We start from the raw sequence: 21,220 nt of genomic DNA on the forward strand, positions 1-21,220 counted from the left end.
CCAACTCTGGAGAGCAGAAAACACAGAAGAAACTTCCAAAATGCAGGATTAGAATTTGACCAGTAAGTTTTCAAAGAAATAAAATCTAACACAAAAACGGGAAAAACCCTTAGCAGCTCATTCTAGAGTAATGAAAGGCCTAAGAATTAGGAATTCTGAAAAGAAATTAGAAAATCTCTTGACTAGATTATTTTTGGTTTATACACTAGAGTACCAAATAAAATGGTGAAAAAGAAACCACACTGAATTGCACAAACAATTTTTATTGAGAATTCTGTTTATTACAGAGAACATAGGCCTTTTATTGTTACATGAGAAAGAAGCTGGGCAACACATGTGTTTACCAAAAGTCATCTGGTTCTTCATGAGGCAGGCCTGTGAAACTAAATTAGGGAAAGACAAAAAATTTGTTAAATTCTTGTCAGTTCATCTGGGGACTTTTCTAATGTTCCTATTTCTTCCCTGTGGGGTTTCTGCCCTCACTTAATTTGTATCAGTAGCAATATCAAAACTTCAACATGCAACAGATTTGTTTTGATGTCAGTAATTTGATTAGTTCAATAATTTCTTAAAGGCAGACTACATCTGAATGGTGCCATTGCTGACAAAGCCAGCAATCTGATAATGGTTTGGATAAGAACACAATGGTAGGGAAAGCATACCTTTCATCTTTGTCACTAGAGGGCAGCGTGTCCACTTGCGAGCCTTCTCCAACACTTATTGAGCTCTGATAAAGAGGGGGAAGAATAATTTTGAAATTAGATGTGTTAATGTATTAATTTTATTAAAGACTTCTGATATCTCTGAGAACTTTTTGAAATATAATTTAAGAGTCCAAAAAGGTGACTTTTAGACATGAAATTTAGCAAGCTCAAACTATCCCATGTGCATTCTCAACAGCCATAGTATTCCAGACTTATGTAACATATTCATGTATTAGATAGTACCAATGCATTCGTTATTCATTGATAGAAATTTCATTAATTTCATTCTTGTTCTGAAAATAATGAGACATCTCAACCTTGACAAATCAAGATCTGTTCAATCTTTACCCAAGCAAAAGCGATAAAATTTTGTCAAGAATGTAATACACTTAAGAGACTCGAGGCTACATTTGAACTTTGGATTTTCTCTGCTTTTACCTTTTTGTCTCCAATAGCCAGTTAATTGCCACACATCCAAAATGGAAACCATCCCCACATACCACGATATTATGAGTTTAAAAAATCAATTTGCAATGAATACTATAAAAATAAATATATTACTCACAATTCGGGTGTTTTTAAATATTTTCAGCTGAAAATTCTCACGAAAAATGATTTTAAAGTTGGCCAGGGCTTCAACTTAGGGAAAACATTTTTTTTTATAGATACATGTGGCATATGGGGAAGATCCGTCACTTGCATCTACAGCAGTGGTTCTCAACCTTCCGAATGCCGCGACCCCTTAATACAGTTCATGTTGTGGTGACCCCCGACCATAAAATTATTTCCGTTGCTACTTCATCATTGTAATGTTGCTACTGTTATGAATCGTAATGTAAATATCTGATATGCAGGATGTATTTTCATTGTTACAAATTGAACATAATTAAAGCATAGTGATTAATCACAAAAACAATATGTAATTATATATGTGTTTTCCGATGGTCTTAGGCGACCCTGTGAAAGGGTCGTTCGACCCCCAAAGGGGTCGTGACCCACAGGTTGAGAACCGCTGATCTACAGACACTTATGGCATACAATGGGATAGAGAAGGCAGACTCCAATCCCAAAGTTTTCTAACAAACCACAGAAGCCCTCACGCCCCCACCCACAAACCTCCGGTTTACAGCATCAGTACCTTATCCACCGTCTTCGGGTCTTGGTCCTCCTGGATGATTTTCATATATTTCTCCAAAGCATTTTCACCACAAGCAGATTTGTCTTTCATTTCTTCTTGAACACTCTCTTCTAATTCTTTGTCCATTTCAGTCTTCAAAGATTCTTCAATTATCTGCTGTCAAATAGATGGCCAGCAAAATAGTAAATACACACATACATTTTAAAAACACTTAATTCTATATATAACTCTGATTCTTTATGTAAAATGTACACACCAGAAAACCATTTCCTTTTTTTTTTCATTGAAGTCACTGCTACCATCAAAGGGGGACAGACAAGTCATGTAATGAAGGATGGGGTTACTTTGCCTATTCAAGGAACATGATATGGAAGATTAATCTATGTAAGGTCCAACAGGCATGCAAAGTGGCAGAGTAATCCATCTGTCTGGGACCAGAATCCAGACATAGAAGGGCAAAGACCATCAGGAGGGAGGAGGGCAGGGCAGCCTGAGGAAGCCACCTCCCGGGTTTCCTCTGGTCCCGGCCAGCTGACCTGGAAACCCCACTTACACAGGAAAGATCGACAGCAAAGCAGAGTACACCCCCTTTCCAGGTGTGTTTTTAGGACCAGTTGAGAATTCATGCCCACAGGCTTGCAAAACTCCCCTTCTCAGTGTGCTGAAGCACATGAGAGGATCAGGATGCCTGTAGCAGGCTTTTTGAAAGTTGCCCTACTGCTATGTCTTTAGGGGACACTAAAGACTCACAATAAAGGTGTACCATGCAGAAACTAACATGGAGAACTGAGCTATAACTATTACCCTTTCTTGATCCAGTTTTTCTAGTTCTCTTCGTTCCTTTTCCAAAGCTTTCTGTTCACTCTGCCTTTTTTCTTCTCTCTTCTTTTGTTCTTTCAACAGGTTCCATATTCTTTCTTCTTCACTCTCTTCTCTAACTTCTTTCTCATCTGCATCTAAAGGGGCAGGAAATAAAGAGCAGGTAGCTTCTAGCATCAATTTTTCCAACAAATGCAGGACTGGTTTGCAGGTGCCCCTGCTCCATTCTCAGTTGACTGTGTTGGCCTGCTGATCCAACTTCACGGTCTCGCAGCCCCCAGCCCCACTCCTGGCATGGCACCTGCCTTTTACTTTACTGAGATGAACACAAGTCACCTTTATCACAAACAACTTCAACTGTCCTCCCCTCCATATCACATTTCTTTATCCTCCTCACCCCCTTCTCCTTCCTCTGCCCTCCCCAAGCCCTGCATTTCTGTCTCCACAATTGGTTATAATCTAACTCCATTTAGGATTCTGCATTAACCATTAGTCCCTAATTTATAACTCTTCCGGACTCCCACAAAGGCGCTCAAGCTTCTCCCGCCCAGTACAAAACCAGCACTCCACCCCTTCACCCCCCTAATCATCTCACCGTCATTCCCCACTTCCCCTGGGCTGATCCTTTCCTAGGGTTTCAGCTATTGGCTCTGCCCTGATCATTCCCATGGCTATTTCTCTAGTCCTGATCTCTCCCCCAGCCTCACGCCCATGTTTCTGACCAGTTCCCTGCCATCAACACACGAAAATCCCACATCAGCTTCACACCTGAAGTTACCATTCCTGTCCCTTTAATCATGCCTTTCTACACTACATTCACTCAGCCACCAGGGCTTACAGGTTCTAACTCCCCACCTTGCTGCAATTAGAGTCCCTCTCACCATTTACCTAGATAGCTGCAGCTAAAATAACCGAGTCAGTGTGCTCTCCCTGACACTAGTCTCTGCCTTCAAGCAACCCACCTTCATCAGTGCCTGTCATTTCCTGAAGAGAAGACCTGGATTTCTATTGCTGTATCTGTTCTGGTAGAGCCCAGACCCACTGTGCTCTGACAATCTGCTTTTTTCTTTCTGGACTTGCTATAGCACCCTTCTTCTGCACTGGGAACACTGCATCTTAAGCAGCAGACACACTGCTGGCTGAATCCAACTGTACCCTCCCTTGTTCTGTGCTTTGCTTTCACTCTCTCCCTAACCTGACACTCCCTTCCTCCCACCTCTCCCATAAAACCCTAGCCCTGAGCAAGCCCCCACTTAAGTGCCTCCTTCTCGGTGAGGTCCTCCTTATTTCTAAAGTGACAGTTACCTCTCCACCACAACATTCACACAGTATTTTGTACCTGCCTTGTCACAACCATGTGTATCTGTCTGTCCTACATCTATTGTTCTGGGCTTTAATTATTTGTCTATTCCCTCTAGCTCAGTGGTTCTCAACCTTGGCTGCACATTAGAATCACCTGGGGATCTTTAAAACCCTGATTTCTGGGCCCCGTCCTCCAGAAATTCTGTTTCTTTGTTATGGGGTGGGGCCACAACATTAGTAACAAAGAAACAGAATTTCCGGAGGATGAGGCCCAGAAATCAGGATTTTAAAAAGATTCCCAGGTGATTCGAATGTGCAGCCAAGGTTGAGAACCACTGCTCTAGCTCAAAGCACAAGTCCCCATGTTTCACAGGTTTAACTCAATGTCAATCCCTTTCTCCGGCTAAACTTTCCCCCCAGCAATGCTAAGACACAAACTCACAGGTTCACCAGAGGACTTTAAAGGTTTTTGTGTTCTGCCCTGTTCCAAGTCCCTGTCAGGAATTGAGTTAGTTTTATCAACAGGACAGAGGAAACACATTCTCGGTCTCATAGTCCTGGTTATGAAATTCAAATATCAGAGGAGACAGCTGCTCATTTCCACAGACAGAAATGCAATCTCCTCCTTGCTGCTAGAAGAATGGTTACTCCTAAATGGCATCACTTTATCACATGGAATAGCAACCTCAAAATAGAAACGCTGTTTGGTTGCTTGACTTTAAAAGATAAAGAAAAAAAGGACTACATCATTGCTGAGTATACAGTGATGTACTGCAAAACAAAATCTCGGTCAACAACAGACCACATATATGATGGTGGTCCCATAAGATTATAATGGAGCTGAAAAATCACTGTTGCCTAGTGGTGCAGCCATCACCACATGGTAACATAACACATTACTCATGTGTCTGTGGAGATGCTGATGCAAACTAATCCACTGTGCTACCAGTCATATAACTACGCCTAGCACCTAATACTTGATAATGATAATAAATGGCCATGTCACTGGTTTATGTATTTACTACACTATACATTTTATCATTATTTTATAGTTTTCTCTTTCTACTGATAAAAAAGTTTGCTATAAAACAGCATCCCATGTTGTGAAGACAGCATTCTCATATACCTCATGTTTAATACCATGTCACTTGATGGCATCATTTTCTCTTGTGCTTGATTTAATCTTGTGTTTTGTACAGTAGCATGCTGTATAGGCTTGTAGCCAAGGGGCAATAGGCTAGACCCGTGGTTGGCAAACTGCGGCTCGCGAGCCACATGCAGCTCTTTGGCCCCTTGAGTGTGACTCTTCCTAAGCCTTAGGAGTCCCCTAATTAATTTAACACATTGTATGCGGGAAACATATTTATACGTTTTACGTTGACTGGTAGTAGAGCGCGGGACACGTATTAATACGTTTTTTATAGACTAGCGGTAGAATGGGGGTAACATATAAATACGTTTATTTTTATACTTTTTTATTGCTCTAAAGGGATGCTAACATGCAGATATACGAATTCCAAAGGACAAAATTTGGGTCTCTAACACATACAATGGTGAATTATGTATGTACTTCCAGGTATAATGGTAATCAATCTATTCAACTGCAAAAATGGCCCGCGCCACCTGTTAGCGCGCGATAAAAACTACCCGCAAACAATGTGTTAATAACAATGTACCTACCTATATAGTTTCAGTTTAAAAAATGTGGGCTCTCAAAAGAAATTTCAATCGTTGTACTGTTGATATTTGGCTCTGTTGACTAACGAGTTTGCCGACCACTGGGCTAGACCACACAACCTGGGTATACAGGAGGCTGTACCATCTAGGTTTACATAAGTGCACTCTGATCTTGGCAATACGATGAATCCCTGAAGGACACATTTCTCAGAATATATGCCAGCTGTTAAGTGGTGCATGACTGTACTTTGTAGATGCAGAGTAACATACAGAAACCTCCTTGGATGTAAGAGCAAAGAAAAGCAGCATTTCCACTGGGCACCTCAAAGAGAGCAAGTTTCAGACTTTTTCATTTCCCTTTGTACCCAGATGAACAGGGGAAATGATGATATAAGAGAATCTTTCAATCATCAATGTAAACACACTAAGAATAATTTTAAAAGCTATTATAATTTACATTACATCTCAGAGGCAGAACACCTATCAACTCAGTTGTTTCCCTTACTGTATTGTTATTTTTATTCCCTGTTCACCCAGATCTCTGCCAAATGCCTATCACATCCACTCTTGGGTGGCCACTGCCACTACTGGGTACCCATCGGAGGTCCTCGGTGATGGCTGACTGTCCAACTTCCCCACTAGAAGCTCTATGAAGCAAGGGCTTTGGGTTGGCCCACTGCAGTATGCCCAGCGCCCAGGACACAGAAGGTTCTTGATCAAGTCTTGCTGAATGAGTGTTTTCCAGAATGATTTACTCTGGAATCAGCAACATCAACCCTTTCAGAGTCTCCTGCTTCTTTTAGCAATTCCTCATATCCCTGAGTATGATGGCTTAAACCAAGAAACTACTTACAAGAGGCTTTGCACACATAGGTTTTGGGCGTGACAGTCCTGCCCAAACACTGGGAGGACAAGAGGTAGTTTTACTTGAGGAATTTCCTTTCAAGCTTAAGGCTTAAACCCTTTGGTTCAAGGAGAAAAGGACCTGGCAGGAGCAAAGCTCTAGTCTCCCCCTACCGCTTTCCTCCCTGTGCATCCACACTGGTGAAGGAAGTAGGTAAGCTGGAGAAGCTAAAAGGAAAGAGAAAGTGGGCCAGACAAGTCTGATAAATACTTTTTCTCCAGTATCATCAGTTCTTCTGAAAACTGAAATATAAAGGTTTTTCTGTCCTAATTTTTAAAGACATGAAGGAAGGAAACAAATATTAATATACCAATCACACTGAAGATGTATATGGGTACTAACACTAACCACCATTTCATTGTTACACTCTCATTTCTCAAGATGGAATGGTTTTTGCTAAAGTGTCTTAAGCAGAAAGGTAACTGCTCTGTCAAACTTTGGACAAGGAAAACATATTAAAAGCCATTGGCCTGGAAGAATAAATAAGAAGCCTTTCCTTCACAGTTTTCTCCTCTTTACATGTTCAGATTGGGAGTTACTTCAGAAATGTCATTAACATTGCTAACACCCCACACTAAGACTTTGAATAATTTATGCTCACAGTAACTACTCCCACAATACATGAAATAACTTACAGGGCACAGACTGGTGTTCAGTACCCATCATACTACTTGTAGTTACCACCAAGGAAAACTTACTTGGATACTGAGAGGAGAGAGATCTGTTAGGCAGAGCGGCTGCAGCCGCGCCCAAGGAAGACATGTCGCCACCAGGGTGTAGGCCATTCACTTCAAACTGCATTGACATGTCCGCTGCAACAGCAAGAGAAGGCAGTGCAGTATAGGAGTAACTCATCGCGTAATGCTCAAGTCTCAACCAAAGCAACCAGGCCAGAACATTCCCTACAGAATTAATCCTAAAACGTTTCAGCATAACCACTTGCCAATGTATTTGCTTCTCAAAGTGTTCTTAAAGAATTAGATTTGTTTTCAAAACTAGATTCATAACCCAACAGGAAAGTGACAGAAGAATTCACCTGGCTTGCTGACAATTATTTGAATTCCATTTAAATAGCAAGGCGTTAACACAATTGTTAAGGTTAGCTGCAAAAAATTTCCAAGTTTTATTAAGGCCTTTCATTTAATTGTTCAAAATATACTTTGACTTGGTGATGAAGCTCAATGGCGAAATGGTAGGTTACATACAAATATAAAGTTTTCCCAGGCTGGAGAGAACCTCAGAGCTAACTGACTCTACATCCCAATTTTGTACTTAAGCAGTAGGCTCCTACAGAACACTCTAAGGCAGGGCCAGAGCCAGGACTCCAGTTTCCAGACAAGGAAGCTAATATACTTTCACCTCCATTCTTTCACTAAGAATGAGTTTTCTACATCTGAGGCAGTCGACAGAATCTGTATAACTTAAAGGAAATAACTTGGCATCTTCACAGTCCATAAAAAGAAATAAAACAAATTTAAAAATCACTTATTTTAAATCTGAAGTAATCCCAAACTTGGCAAATTAAGTGAAGGGTTCACTTATGGGATTAGCTCCAACCTTGAAATTATTCGTTATCCTGAAATTTAAAAAAAATGGAACTCAAATGTACCCTTGAAAATCTTTGATATAAAAATGAAGCAATATATCTTTGTTTTTATCACAAAATACAAATGTCGTAATTTATAACTGCTTTGATTTTTATAACAGTGGGTATGTTTCACCAAAACTTAAGCTTTCAACATTTTCAACTTTTAAAAACCAGTAGTTACATTTGAACTTACATTCAAAAGATGATTCTGATTCAAGTTCCTCATCATCCTTAAAAGATAGTTCGTCCACATTTGAAAATTCACTTCTGTCTTCAACTTCAGTTTGTCTTTGATAAAGACTAGGTTGGAAAAATAAAATTCATGAGTGTGAAGCTATAATAGGGTAAAACCAAGAGCACAGGACTATGAAAAGCCTTTGTGACTCTGTAAAAGGCTCTAGAATGAACTGTGCTCAGTGAGAATGAGAGCTGCCCTGCACTGGGCACTCTCCATGCACCAGGCATCATTCCCAGCAATCAAGACATTAGCTCGGGCACTCTGCAGAACCACCTTACACTGTGAGGCAGGCACTATTGTCGACACTCTCAATGCTGTTTGTTTCAAGAACCACAAAACATTTTTTGAAAAGAACAAATTCTATACAGAATCAACATGAGTTAGTTGAAGATGCAATACTACAAGCCCTAACTCCCACATGGGTGTCCTGTTTCTCCTCTTGGTTTTATCATGAGAGCGCAATGTAAATACATATACATTACATGCATTAGAACCATGATGGGTACATGCGCCAGTTTTCAACTCTGTACACTGGGACTGAATCGATATGTAGACAGATGTCCAGCCTAGAGAACAGAACTAAGGAATCAGAGTCTCCCTCCATAAGGATCAGGCACAGACAGGAGTCCCACATGTGACTCAATCCCAGCCTGGGTGACCCACAGCCTAGCTTCTACATACATCTACTCCATTCTGCTTCAATAGTCAGACCCTATAACCCACTATCAATTCAGAATTTATCTCAATAGACAAATTAGAATTTTCTTTGTTTGGACTTAAATACCAAAATATTTTTTAAAGTGTTCTTATTGATTTCAGAGAGAGGAAGGAAGAAGAGAAGGACAGAAACATCAATGATGAGAATCATTGATCGGCTGCTTCCTCACGCCCCCTACCAGAGATCAAGCCCGCAACCCAGGCATGTGCTCTGACCAGGAATGGAACCATGACCTCTTGGTTCATGGGGCAATGCTCAAGCCACACCAGCCAGGCCCAAAATATGTTTAAATGACTTTTCAATGATACGTGAAACTACTTCAAGTTTAAAAATAAACTGATTTGCTTTTGCAGGTTTTGTATGTTGCTTTTTTATCTCTATATACCGAGTCTATTCATGGAACTATGAAGATGCTTATTGCCACCATAGTGCACACATCAGGTTTAGCAAACAAAGAGAAATTACTTATTTACTAAGAGGAATTTTCCCCAAGTAATTCAGATTCTCAAAGATCACACATCATCTTGCAATCTAACTGCAAATTCTACACTCCACGTGGTCCTGAGCGTCACTTTAAAACACCACACAAGCCCTAGCTGGTTTTGCTCAGTAGATAGAGCGTCGGCCAGCGGACTGAAGGGTTGGCCAGCGGACCAAAGGGTCCCGGGTTTGATTCTGGTCAAGGGCACATTCCCGGGTTTCAGGTTCAATCCCCAGTAGGGGGTGTGCAGGAGGCAGCCGATCAATGATTCTCTCTCATCATTGATGTTTCTATTTTTTCTCTCTCTCTCCTCCCTTCCTCGCTGAAATCAATAAAAATACATTTTTAAAAAAATAAATAAATAAAACCACCACACAAGTCAGGGCTGAGACCCCGTTCAGCTAACCAGACTTGGTTGGGCCAATAAGAACATGGGACTTACTCAGCTTTCTGCTCCAGAGAGCTCGAGAGCGAATGGAAGGAGAGGCTGTGCCTAGACTCAGTTGGTGAAGTCTGGAACATTCTTTCTGGACAAGAACTGGGAAAAGCAACTTGGGATTGGCACAGACCTAAGGGGCAGAAGATATCAGGGCAAGAATAAATTACACGGAGAAAAAAAGCTACGTGGTTTCTAAGTTCTATTAGTTTGAAAAGAAATTCTGTTATCTATCCTTGCAAACAGTTGAGTATGATGTATAAATGACCTATAGCATTAATGATTCAAGCACCTAAATGAAATTGCAGTGATTACAATAAAATGTATAAAACTAATCAGTAGTAAGGGAAAAGCCATTGTTATTCTCTGAACACAGCTGCATGCCAAGCAAAATGCTGGAACTTGCCACTCTATCCCATTGCTTCCCACACCAATGTTGTGCCATAGGGGAGAAGCTGCTGGTAAGCAGGCAACCACAGGTGCAGTGAGGACACAACTAGAGATTTCTCAGGCCCTGGGCTTTCCGAGGCTCAGCTAAGCATGAGCTTTCTGCTCCTTCCTGCTGTCTAGGGTTCCCTCTTACTCAGGTAAGAGGTCCACTGAGGACCATCCAAGTCCTGCAACCCTTTCTGCAAAAGCTTACCTTCCAGATACATTTCACTATCATGGCATCTTCTAGCAAGAGGAGTGGAGGAAAGGCGTCTGTTAGAGCCTCTGCAGAGCCATGAGACTGCATCGCCCAGCGCTTCTACCACGCCGCCTGCACGATTCTCGGGCACAGCTGCTTCCTCTGCAAAAATACGTCTTTCTGAGGAACCCGAAATGATGTTCTTGAGAGTTTCTTCCAAGCGCACAGGTGGCAGACTCTTGGATGTCACTGGGCTTCTAGCGGCAGGGTACTGACCAACTCTATCACGGTAATCTAGGAAAGCTTTTTCTAAGCTTTCAGCCTCGCGCTCTAGCTCTTTCATTCTTGCTTTGGTGCTGGCTACAAACTCAATTTCAGAATCTGGGGAGCTACCATCCGTGCTTGCATTTGTATAATTTAAGACCCTTGCTGCAATTGTGTCTGCCATCAGCTGTTCCTGTTTGAGAAGGTTTTTCAAGCGATTCCTGTTTCTTTCATCCTTAGGAGGCCCCATGAGTCCGCTGGCAGAACGAGAGAACAGAGCTGTCTTTGGATTGCGGTACACTTCATTCTCTAGGGCTGCAGGTCACACAGAGATAATGTGATGAATGAGCAGAGAAAATTCAAATATGCTTGAGAATTATTTTTTGAAAAATGAAAGGAGGTAGTAATAAGAACAAACATGCACACTAAACAATTTCTGAAGCCATGGTAATACTAATTATTTACTAGCATTTATTGGGAGCTTTTATGTACCAGCTACAGCTTCATAGGCTTTTAGGCCTTCTTTCTTAATACATAATTATTATTTCACGATCCATAATACACAATCTTAATATCCAAAAAGCTCTGAGAACTTATTCATAATTTATTTGGTTGCAAAGCCTAAGCGGACCTGAACTCACTTGGTTGATAAACTTGACCTGAACTGATGCAAACCCTTTCATAATCTTTATTTATTCTACCCAGCAAGGACAGTCATACATTTAACTGCAAACATGGTTCACTAAAGGAACTCCCAGGGCTGTCGCAAAACCATTGTAGGGCCCAAGTTTCAGAAAAGGGTGTGTGGACCTGCAGCCACAACAAGGCTAACAACTCTCCTCCTCCCACATTACAGGTAGGGGCTGAGGCTGGGTCACACAAGTAGTGAGGTGTACAGACGCTGGGACTCCCTAAGCAAAGCCAGTACATGCACAGCCAGTCTTGTGGCGGCTACTCTCCGGCAATGCCTCCAGAGTAATGAATGTGTATGAAAAGGTTCCATCCTCAAACTATTTTTCATCATTCGAGATGACTGTGATTTCAGCTGTGGGCAGTTTGGCAAATTGAGAGGAAATAAGGAACAGGAAGGAGTAGAAATGAGTAGAGATAAAAACAAAACTAGTGTGGGAGAAGAGAGCAAGAACTGAGAAGGAAAGAGTGCAAACAGGAACTGAGAGAGGCTCAAGACCAGGAAGTGTGGAAACTAGTTCAACTGCTAACACAGAGAAACTTCCTCTGAGCTTCAAAGCAGCAAAACAGGTAGCTCAGCTTCAGTTATTAAGTAGGAAGGGGCAGATAGCACGCATCCTCATGGAAAACATGCAATAACAACATAATAGCAGTAACCCTTCCAAGTGTCTGATGTGTCCCAGTTAAATGTGCCCAAGGTCAATCAACTAACCTCAAAATCAGGGTGCAAAAACAAAAACTTTATATAGAATCAATGTTATGTATGCCAATGTGACAGAAGCCACCCACTTCTCCCATATGCTTACTCATCTCTCAAGGAACATGTAAAACCACTAAAGAGTCATATTGACCTTATTATCAGGGTAACAAATATAAAAGAAAAGCCTAGGTCCATAATAAATTTGAGGTACATCATCACCACACCTTTCTGTTTGGGGTATAAGACTCTCCCAAGCCAGAAGGGAACTTATAAAAGCAAGTCATGTTAGCTGATGACCGGGTTGGTATTCCTGAAATGGACAGGGAGTTTTACTTCTAAGATGGCATATTTCTATGGCTTTTCCCCTACTGAGAATTACTAAAATTTGAGTAATGATCATTATATTTCCACATACATCATAAGTTTTACAAATACATGTACACATTTATAGGTTAAAAATGTTTCTAACCTGTCTGAGTTTGTTTCAGTTGCAATTTTAAGTCAACCACTTGCATATTTAAGCTCTTTACAGAGGCATCATAATCTAATATCTGGGCCTTCAGCTTTGCAGAATGTTCAATCTGAAAAGATTTAGAGAAGGGAAAGAAATCAATGTAAAAGAAATTCCAGTTCACTTCAAAAGGAACAACAAGTCTTTTATTGGGCTTATTCTCTTTTCCGTTTTGCCCATTCTGAGCAGCTTTATGCCTGTAATCCACAGGGCCCTAGAAAACAACAGAGCACAAAAGTTTCCCACCTCCATTTTCACTCATCTCAAAGAACAGCTCTATAGGGCATGAGGCAGACATCAGAGTGTGTCAATAGTTCTAAGTCACAGGGGCAAGAACCAAGAGACACACTAGTGGGCACCACTGGGACTTGGACAATTTTGTATTTATGAGTTTGCTTTCCTCAGGATTTTATTAGTTATGAATATAGTCATATCACTCGAGCATTTTCTCAGATGAAAAGGATACCTTAGCATAGTGGGGGAGTCATTTTTGATGTTAAAATCAATCTGATTTACAATGGCATGACATATGCCAAGTTTACATGTGTACACAGTAGACTGGCCTAACACCTGACCAACCAAAGAGCAGTACTCACTTCACTTTGCAGCTGTCTGTGCATAGCTTCCTTGTGGTTTTCAAACTCCTTATGCCCTAACACGATAGTAGCTTCTGCTTTCTTTAACTGTTTCTGTAAATTTACCAGCTCAGGAGATGGCTGAGCTATGCCTAAGAAGGTAAAAAAGCCTAGTGATTATCAACAGTAAGTTTTCTCATTTCACTTAGCAAAAGCAGCTAAGGAGATTTTAAATTGTTCTTTCTCTTTTTTTGTACACATGTAGTTAATAGTATATTAATTCTTTGGAATGGACTAAGAGTAATCCTGACTCTCAAATTTCAGAATTTAATGCATGCAAATGCAAACTTCACTACTCTTCCTACTCTCATTCCAAGTTTAAAAAAAAATTCTTTCAAATCCTCAAATTAACTTGAAAGCCCATCTCTTTCCTCTACCACTCACAGAAGGCACAGAAGGAGCCCTCCATCAGAACCTATTGATGACTACCCCTGGGTACAATCTGATCTATACATCTATCAGCAGCACTTGGGGTCCAAGCAGGTAGCAGATGGAGTTCCCCCATCTCAGTCACTGAAGAACCCTCTAATAAAGGGTAACTCATGTAGGGTAGCCACAAAAGATGGTGTAGTTCCCTGGGCTAGTTATGGGGCCATGCTGTTAACCCTCCTTGGGACTAGAGCAGTTCTCAACCTGTGGGTCGCAACCCCTTTGGGGGTCGAACAACCCTTTCACAGAGGTCGCCTAAGACCATTCGAAAACACATATATAATTATATATTGTTTTTGTGATGAATCACTATGCTTTAATTATGTTCAATTTGTAACCATGAAAATACATCCTGCATATCAGATATTTACATTACGATTCATAACAGTAGCAAAATTAGTTATTAAGTAGCAACAAAAATAATTTTATGGTTGGGGGTCACCACAACATGAGGAACTGTATTAAAGGGTCGCGGCATTAGGAAGGTTGAGAACTACTGGCCTGGAGGGTCAGGGAGGGAAGAATTCCCAGAAGTGGAGAGAATGAGCTGGCATAGGCACAGAGTGCTGGTGAGAGGCCATCCCGCAAGCCCTGGGATCTTACCTGGGTGAGAGGCACAGGGCCAGCCCACAGCCAATGTACACAGTTGGGGGGGGGGGAATGGCAGGGAGGAGATAACAACCACCTCACCTCACTGTCATCCCTCCTTCCCAGCTGTGAGGGTGACCCCACTGGCCAAACCTGAACAGCAGAGGGTGAGGGGAAACTGGTACAATCCAGAGAGGCAGATTTGTACAGTTTAAAAATATTTCTTCTTAGTGACACTACTAATATAACAGCAAGCAAAAAGACAGTAACTTCAAATTGAGAATCTTAAGTACATAAAATTTTTCTGATTGAAGCCTCCCTTTACAGGTATTACCAAGCAGTTTCATAATACTAAGCTAATACGAATTACAAAGACACGCAAATCAGGAAAAAGACATACGGTTTAAGAGATGCACTTTTTCATTTCTGCTCTCTTCCAGTTGTTGCATAAGTAATTTATTTTGAGCCTGAAGTTCTAGTTTCTCTTCTTTTAGAAGTGAATAGTCACTCATCGCTTTTATCTTTTCATTCAGCAGGTGGTTTTGCTTGGTTATTGCCAAGCACTGGGACTTGAGAGACTCGAGCTCAAGCTGGAATTAAAAAAAACTTGCATTTTTCAATGAACAGTGACTGCAGTACTGCTTACGCAAAAGCTGGAGGGTTGCTTTAAGCTGGGCATCACAATGGAATTAAGGTCACTGGACAGAAGTCTTATTCTCTGCAGTAAGAAGAGCCTGACTCGGGGAAGTTCATCCAACCTTATACTTATGCAGAATCCTAGCCTACAAAGCAAGTGCTTCTGACTTATCACCCATTTTCAAGATGCAACTAAAGTCCCAATAGCAATCATAGACTGTAGCAGTTCTCAAATATGAAAAAGTGAACTATCACAAACATGCTGTAGGCGCTTTCCTTTTCTTTGTACATCTCATGTTTGTATACAAACGCCTACAAAGTTCTCAAATAAGTCACTGCAGCTGCAAAAATACATTTTATGTGCATGATATATTCAGATATGTCAAGTTTTAGCTCTGTCCTTCTGATAGCACATGTGATGAACAGAAGGAAAGTAAAGCGGCATGTGAAAAACACATTTCATTCTGTTTTAACCTGTAAGATCCCGATGTAATGATAGGAATTTTCACCTTCTGCTGATAGGAAGGGAAGAAGAGGCTGAGGCAGAAACTAAAATGCACTGGCCACCTGCTATGGGTTAGGCACTTAAGTCAGCACACCAAGGAACCTCAACCACCATGGTATGTGGGCAGCACCCCAATGTTAAGGAACTTGTCTGAGGCACACAAGCAGTGAGGGAGAGACACAGGATTCAAGCAGAACTCCAGGCCCCAAAGGATGTACTTCCCACGCTTCCCTAGGAGACTAAGGCTGAAAGGAAAATTTAAGTTGGGCCACCACCTTCTTAGTCATATAATAAGTCCAGTAACAAGCTAAATTATGTATGACTGACACTAAAATTCCATATACTGCCTAACATCTATTTCAAAAAATAGGCTTAGCAATTACCTCAAGTTCTTTCACACGAGTTGCACAATGATAGAGTTCTTCCTTTTTTGAATTAAGAGCCAACAGCTGCTCTTGCAAAAGTATAGCTTTTTCTGAAATAGAGAGCCAACCAATTAAACATCATGTTTTTCTAGTGGATACAGAACTCATTTAAGAATTTATGGCCAATGTCAGACCTAATGACCATTATTTCATCATCTAAAATAGCAGGTGTCAGAGCCCAAAATCAGTAGGGAAAGTAAGAAATAAGCCCTTTTACCCAACAGGTGATGGAAGTTAGTCCTAACGGTCACATATGTGGTGAGCTTCCTCCTATTACACATACCAACCAGAGTTATACCAGGTGCTCAGAGCCCTCATGCCCAAAGATCTGAATTTCCTTAAACACAAAGATTTGTCTTATGATTTTATAGTCACTATTTTGTCATTTTCACTTCATCTAATACAAGCCTACTATGCAGATATATCATCAAAAATAATTAGCTGACTACATAATGGTACTAATTCCTAAAGCAGTACTAGTCTCCACAAGGTAGTCACAGAGGAGCAGCCACACGCTGGGTGTCCTTACAGGTCTCCATCAAGTACCCAGCCCTGGTTTACTCCAAGAAGTCCTTTGAAATTTCCACTGAAGTTCAACTTCTTGTCACAGGCAAGTTCCTAGAAATATACTGAGAGGTAAAATACCTAGAGATTGAAAAATTATTCAACTTTCCTAGTCCTGGGCCAATTCTACAACAGTTCAGGGGGGTTATAGTCAAGTGAAAATATCATGAAGCATAAAAATATATTAGAAGTTAAAGAAATAAGAAACCGGGTCACAGGGGACAGAGAAGTTAAAATAAAATTTTCCGTAAGTAAAAAATGAAGTCTCTCAAGGTAAAAACCACAATGAGATATCACTTTGAACCTATCAGAATGGCTATCACCAATAAATCAACAAACAAGTGCTGGCAGGGATGTGGAGAAAGGAAACCCTCATACACTGTTGTTGGGATGCAGACTGGTGCAGCCACAATGAAAAACAGTATGGAAGGTCCTCAGAAAATTAAAAATAGAGCTGTCATATAATCCAGCAATTCTACTTCTTGGCATATAACCCCCAAAAAACCAAATACACTAATTTGAAAAGATATGTATGCACCCCTGTCTGTGTTCACTGCATCATTACTAGTAACAGCCAAAATATGGAAGCAACCTAGACGACCATCAATAGATGAATGGATAAAGATGTGGTTTATATACTCAATGGAGTATTACTCAGCCACAGAAAAAAATGAAATACTGCCATTTGCAACAACATGGACGGACCTAGAGGGTATTATGGTAAGTGAAGTGAGTCACAGAGAAAGACAAATACCATATGATTTAACTTATATGTGGAATCTAAAAAATAAAAAATAAACAAAACAAAAAATCCTGAATACCCTACTTTCTCTCAGGTTAAGCGTCATTTTTAATATACCACTTTTCTTGTTTAAAAAATATATATTTTATATTTTGCCCTGGTCTGTGTTGCTCAGTTGGTTAACAGTGGATCGATGTTTCTCTCTCATAGTTGTTTCTATCTCTCTGTCTCCCTCCCTTCCTTCCTCTCTCTAAAATCAATAAAAACATATTTTAAAAAATAAAAAATGTATATAAAGTTGGGTAAAATCCTGCCAGTAAATAACTGACCTTTGTAAATACACAAAAGGTTAAACAGGAAGGTTTGCAAAAACACAGTGAAAGACAATGATTATTTTTTAAATTTTGTAAAATTGAAAAGGCAAAAAATGTATTATTTTGAAGTAACAATGAATCACCTTTATTCTTTCTGTCTTCTTCAACCAGTTTGTTAATTTTGGAAATGTAGTCGTCCTTCAGCTCAAGTTGATACCTGAGAATCAGAATGACTAAAATGAGTTTCTTGTCACTTTCATGGACAGATTCCTATCAATGTGTGAGCTTCTGTGGCACCGGGCGCCTAAGGGCATGAACATGGCCATACATAACTTCAAGGTCTCTCAGTACTTAAGGCCAGAGATCCAAATTCTGAATATACAAGGTCCAGTAAAAGCCTGCTGCAATCCTGTAAACTGGGTCCTGAAAACTCATGTTATTGTGAGGTTACTAAGAACAATTATTCCACAGTGGTCTGGACTGACACAAAAAAGTAAATTAAGTTAAATTTACACTGATACAACTGACTTTAAATGCCAAAAGATAATAAGTCAGTAACATCCCATCCATCTGCCTTGCCCTGCCCCCCACCAGAAGAACTTTTGCCTCAGCTGGGCACAGTGTTATGAGCCAATGGTCGCCTTCATGTCTGGGTTAGCAATACTAAAGGCACACTTTCAAGCAGTTTTACTTATCTCAACCAACTGCTACTAGCAGACTTTTTGGTTCAGAGATTGGGGTGGGGGGGGGGGGGAGAAGCACTCCTGTGCTGAGTATCCTGTGAACTCCAACCCTTGCTAAAGTCATACCTAAAGCAGACAAATACCAAACAGCTCATGATATATGTGGCAGTGTAAAGTTAATATACACACATTCATTTATTCCTAAAAGTTTAACAACTATAGATATGTCAGTGTTTGCTACTATACTAGAGGAGCTCACATTAAAGTATGTAGTGATAACATCCATCATTTCAAATTCACTATATGGAAAGGTACTATATTTTTATCAGAATTCTTTTAAGGAATAAGCCTCAAGATGGTGAAGGCCTTGGGGGGAGGGGCGGGAGCGGGCTAGAAGAAATCAATAGGAAAAAAAGGGGGACATGCATAATACTTTCAACAATAAAGATTACAAAAAGAATGAGCTCAAGAAATATGTGCAAGTACTATGTAATGGAATATCAATGACAAATTATAGGCAAGGCAGTAAAAAGAGGCCAATGATTAAGAAATACCAGAGCAGCTCAGTTGAGTCATCTCTTCAACAAGAATTCATTTATTCAACGAATATTAACTGAACACTTATTATGGGCTAGACACTATACTGATCACTGGTATACTGAGAAAAGTTATCATATGGGCTTAATATCTTTGCACTAAGATATTAGTCACTGTAATACAATAAAACTCGGACTATAGGAAAGCGATAGTAACCAGTTATCTGTATTTTCCTTTCCCTGATTTTTTTTTTTTTGCTTCATATAATTTCAGTTTGTTTCTTTTGATTCTGGCTCTGCAGAATGTTGAAGGAATACAAGGCACATGTCCCCTGACAAACACTATAACCACTAGGTAGAATAATTTATAAATTGTTAGATATTGCCATCTTAGTGGCAGTATGAGTGAGGTAGAGGAAAAGAGAACTAAAGGTGATTATAATTCCACTTTTATAGCTTATCAGCAGTGTGAGCTGAGAAAGTCACAAGGTGTCCTAAAAATAAAAGCAAATTAAAGGGCCTCAATACATGTTAGAGAAGCTATGAGTAAGAACGAGCAGAGGATGCTATTCTCTGTACTGTAACTTTGTAAAACTATCTTAAATACTCATGAGAAAGGTTTGACTGTCAATGAAAACACGAACTTTCACCAGAAAATGTTAGTCTTATCTACTTCACTAGTATTGCCATCAACTTAATTCAAACATATTACTTAAGAATGCCAAACAATTACTTTAGAATTTCACTCTTGAGCTTCTGTTCATAGGTTTCTTCCATACTCTTTATATTCAGCTCCCTTCTCTTAAGTGCATCAGCCACAGTTTTATGTTTTTCTTGTTGTATCTTCTGGGACCTGAAATTAGCAAAAACATAAAAAGCAGATTAAAAAAACTGTAGTATCTGAAATGAAGACTTTAAGAGAAAAAATAACGTCATTTTTAGCTCCATGGACTAAAACTGTCATGTTACTGTTGAAGCATCCATCTTATATAAAAGCTGTTGTTTGACATTTTGACCCTCTATTTCTGGCTTCTGTAAATGCTTGCTGGCTTAAATAATAAGGAAAATAAGACTACTCCCATTTCAGAGAGGCCATTAAACCTTCTCCAGACAAAGTAATCAGTGCTGGCACCAGGCCACGCCTTTGGTCAAGGTCTCAAAGCCCCAGCACATAGGACCCTTTAAGAACTTGCAAAGGGAACTGGAAAAACCCCATATTTGGGAGACAAAGAAGGTAAAATAGTATAAATATGGGAAACTTCGTGTGTGATTTCACCCAGAATTTGAGATACATTTTCCTCTGGGCCCGCACGTAATAAATGTAACTCCATCCTCTCTAAGCGTTGCTTGGTTCTTCTCTGGTTTTTCTGTAACACTGTCACCTCTGGGAAATAAATGGAAAGAGCCGGAGTCCTCCACCTATTTTATGAACTGACCTTGACCAAGTTATGCCGGATCTGAAATAGCAGATGGAGCAGCCTGGTGGCACCAGGCTGCAGGGAGTGGGAAAGTATCCAGACCAAAGTGCTTTTTCACAGAAGATAACCCACACTTAGAAAACAGAGATGATAAATGGCCGTAATCAACTCAAAGGTGAAAGAATGTTATTACAATAAAGCTTTAGTGTACTTTAGTACTTGTTCTTCTGTAAGACTGTTTCCGTGAGATTTAACTGATTAGCCCATACGTATTAAAGACAGATTTGTTTTTGGAATTTAATAATCTAGTGATTGAATATTGCAGAGTGCCAAACAAGAAAGAAAAGGTAGATGAATCAATGAGAACTTCCAAATACTGAAGAATGGAATGGTCTTCAAGTGAGACCTTAAATCAACCACAAACCAATTCCAGATCCAGGGAATCAGGGTCATAGGTACTTAGATCAAGCCATGGGAAGTGCGAGGGCAGCGGTTCTCAACCTGTGGGTCACAACCCCTTTGGGGGTCGAACGACCCTTTCACAGGGGTCGCCTAAGACCATCGGAAAACACATATATAATTATATATTGTTTTTGTGATTAATCACTATGCTTTAATTATGTTCAATTTGTAACCATGAAAATACATCCTGCATATCAGATATTTACATGACAATTCATAACAGTAGCAACATGACAGTTATGAAGTAGCAACGAAAATAATTTTATGGTTGGGGGTCACCACAACATGAGGAACTGTATTAAAGGGTCGCGGCATTAGGAAGGTTGAGAACCACTGTGCTAGGGAAAGCTGACCATTCTAAGAAATAAAAGCTCTATGCGTTAGCTCCCTCTGCTGGCTAATCTGTAAAGCAGTGGAGCAGTAAACTACATTTACTGGCTTATACAGCATGCTTAGAAGGAAGAGTTAGGGGAAATGGAGATAAA

At 40.2% G+C, this 21,220-nt stretch overlaps 1 protein-coding gene across 8 annotated transcripts in view; it reads right to left on the minus strand.

Annotated features, from left to right (window-relative positions):
* Positions 1–243: 243 nt before the first annotated feature.
* OFD1 (OFD1 centriole and centriolar satellite protein) overlaps positions 244–21,220 on the minus strand; it is a 36,071-nt gene continuing 15,094 nt past the window's right edge. For 3 of the 8 annotated variants that reach the window (XM_059679181.1, XM_059679177.1, XM_059679178.1), the window contains 14 exons: positions 19,589–19,708; positions 17,780–17,853; positions 15,975–16,066; positions 14,851–15,040; positions 13,395–13,525; positions 12,757–12,868; positions 10,649–11,212; positions 10,012–10,138; positions 8,314–8,432; positions 7,243–7,356; positions 2,647–2,798; positions 1,843–1,998; positions 663–727; positions 244–383 (listed from right to left, as the gene is read on the minus strand). In XM_059679181.1, coding sequence (XP_059535164.1) covers positions 341–383; positions 663–727; positions 1,843–1,998; positions 2,647–2,798; positions 7,243–7,356; positions 8,314–8,432; positions 10,012–10,138; positions 10,649–11,212; positions 12,757–12,868; positions 13,395–13,525; positions 14,851–15,040; positions 15,975–16,066; positions 17,780–17,853; positions 19,589–19,708 — 2,059 coding nt within the window. In that variant the 3' untranslated portion in view covers positions 244–340. Of the gene's footprint in view, positions 384–662; positions 728–1,820; positions 1,999–2,646; positions 2,799–7,242; positions 7,357–8,313; positions 8,433–10,011; positions 10,139–10,648; positions 11,213–12,756; positions 12,869–13,394; positions 13,526–14,850; positions 15,041–15,974; positions 16,067–17,779; positions 17,854–19,588; positions 19,709–21,220 lie in introns of all 8 variants that reach the window. The other 5 variants (XR_009450594.1, XM_059679183.1, XM_059679179.1 and 2 more) reach the window with 5 other exon arrangements.

The sequence above is a fragment of the Myotis daubentonii genome, chromosome X (genome assembly GCF_963259705.1).
Source record: "Myotis daubentonii chromosome X, mMyoDau2.1, whole genome shotgun sequence".
Classification (NCBI taxonomy): Eukaryota; Metazoa; Chordata; class Mammalia; order Chiroptera; family Vespertilionidae; genus Myotis; species Myotis daubentonii.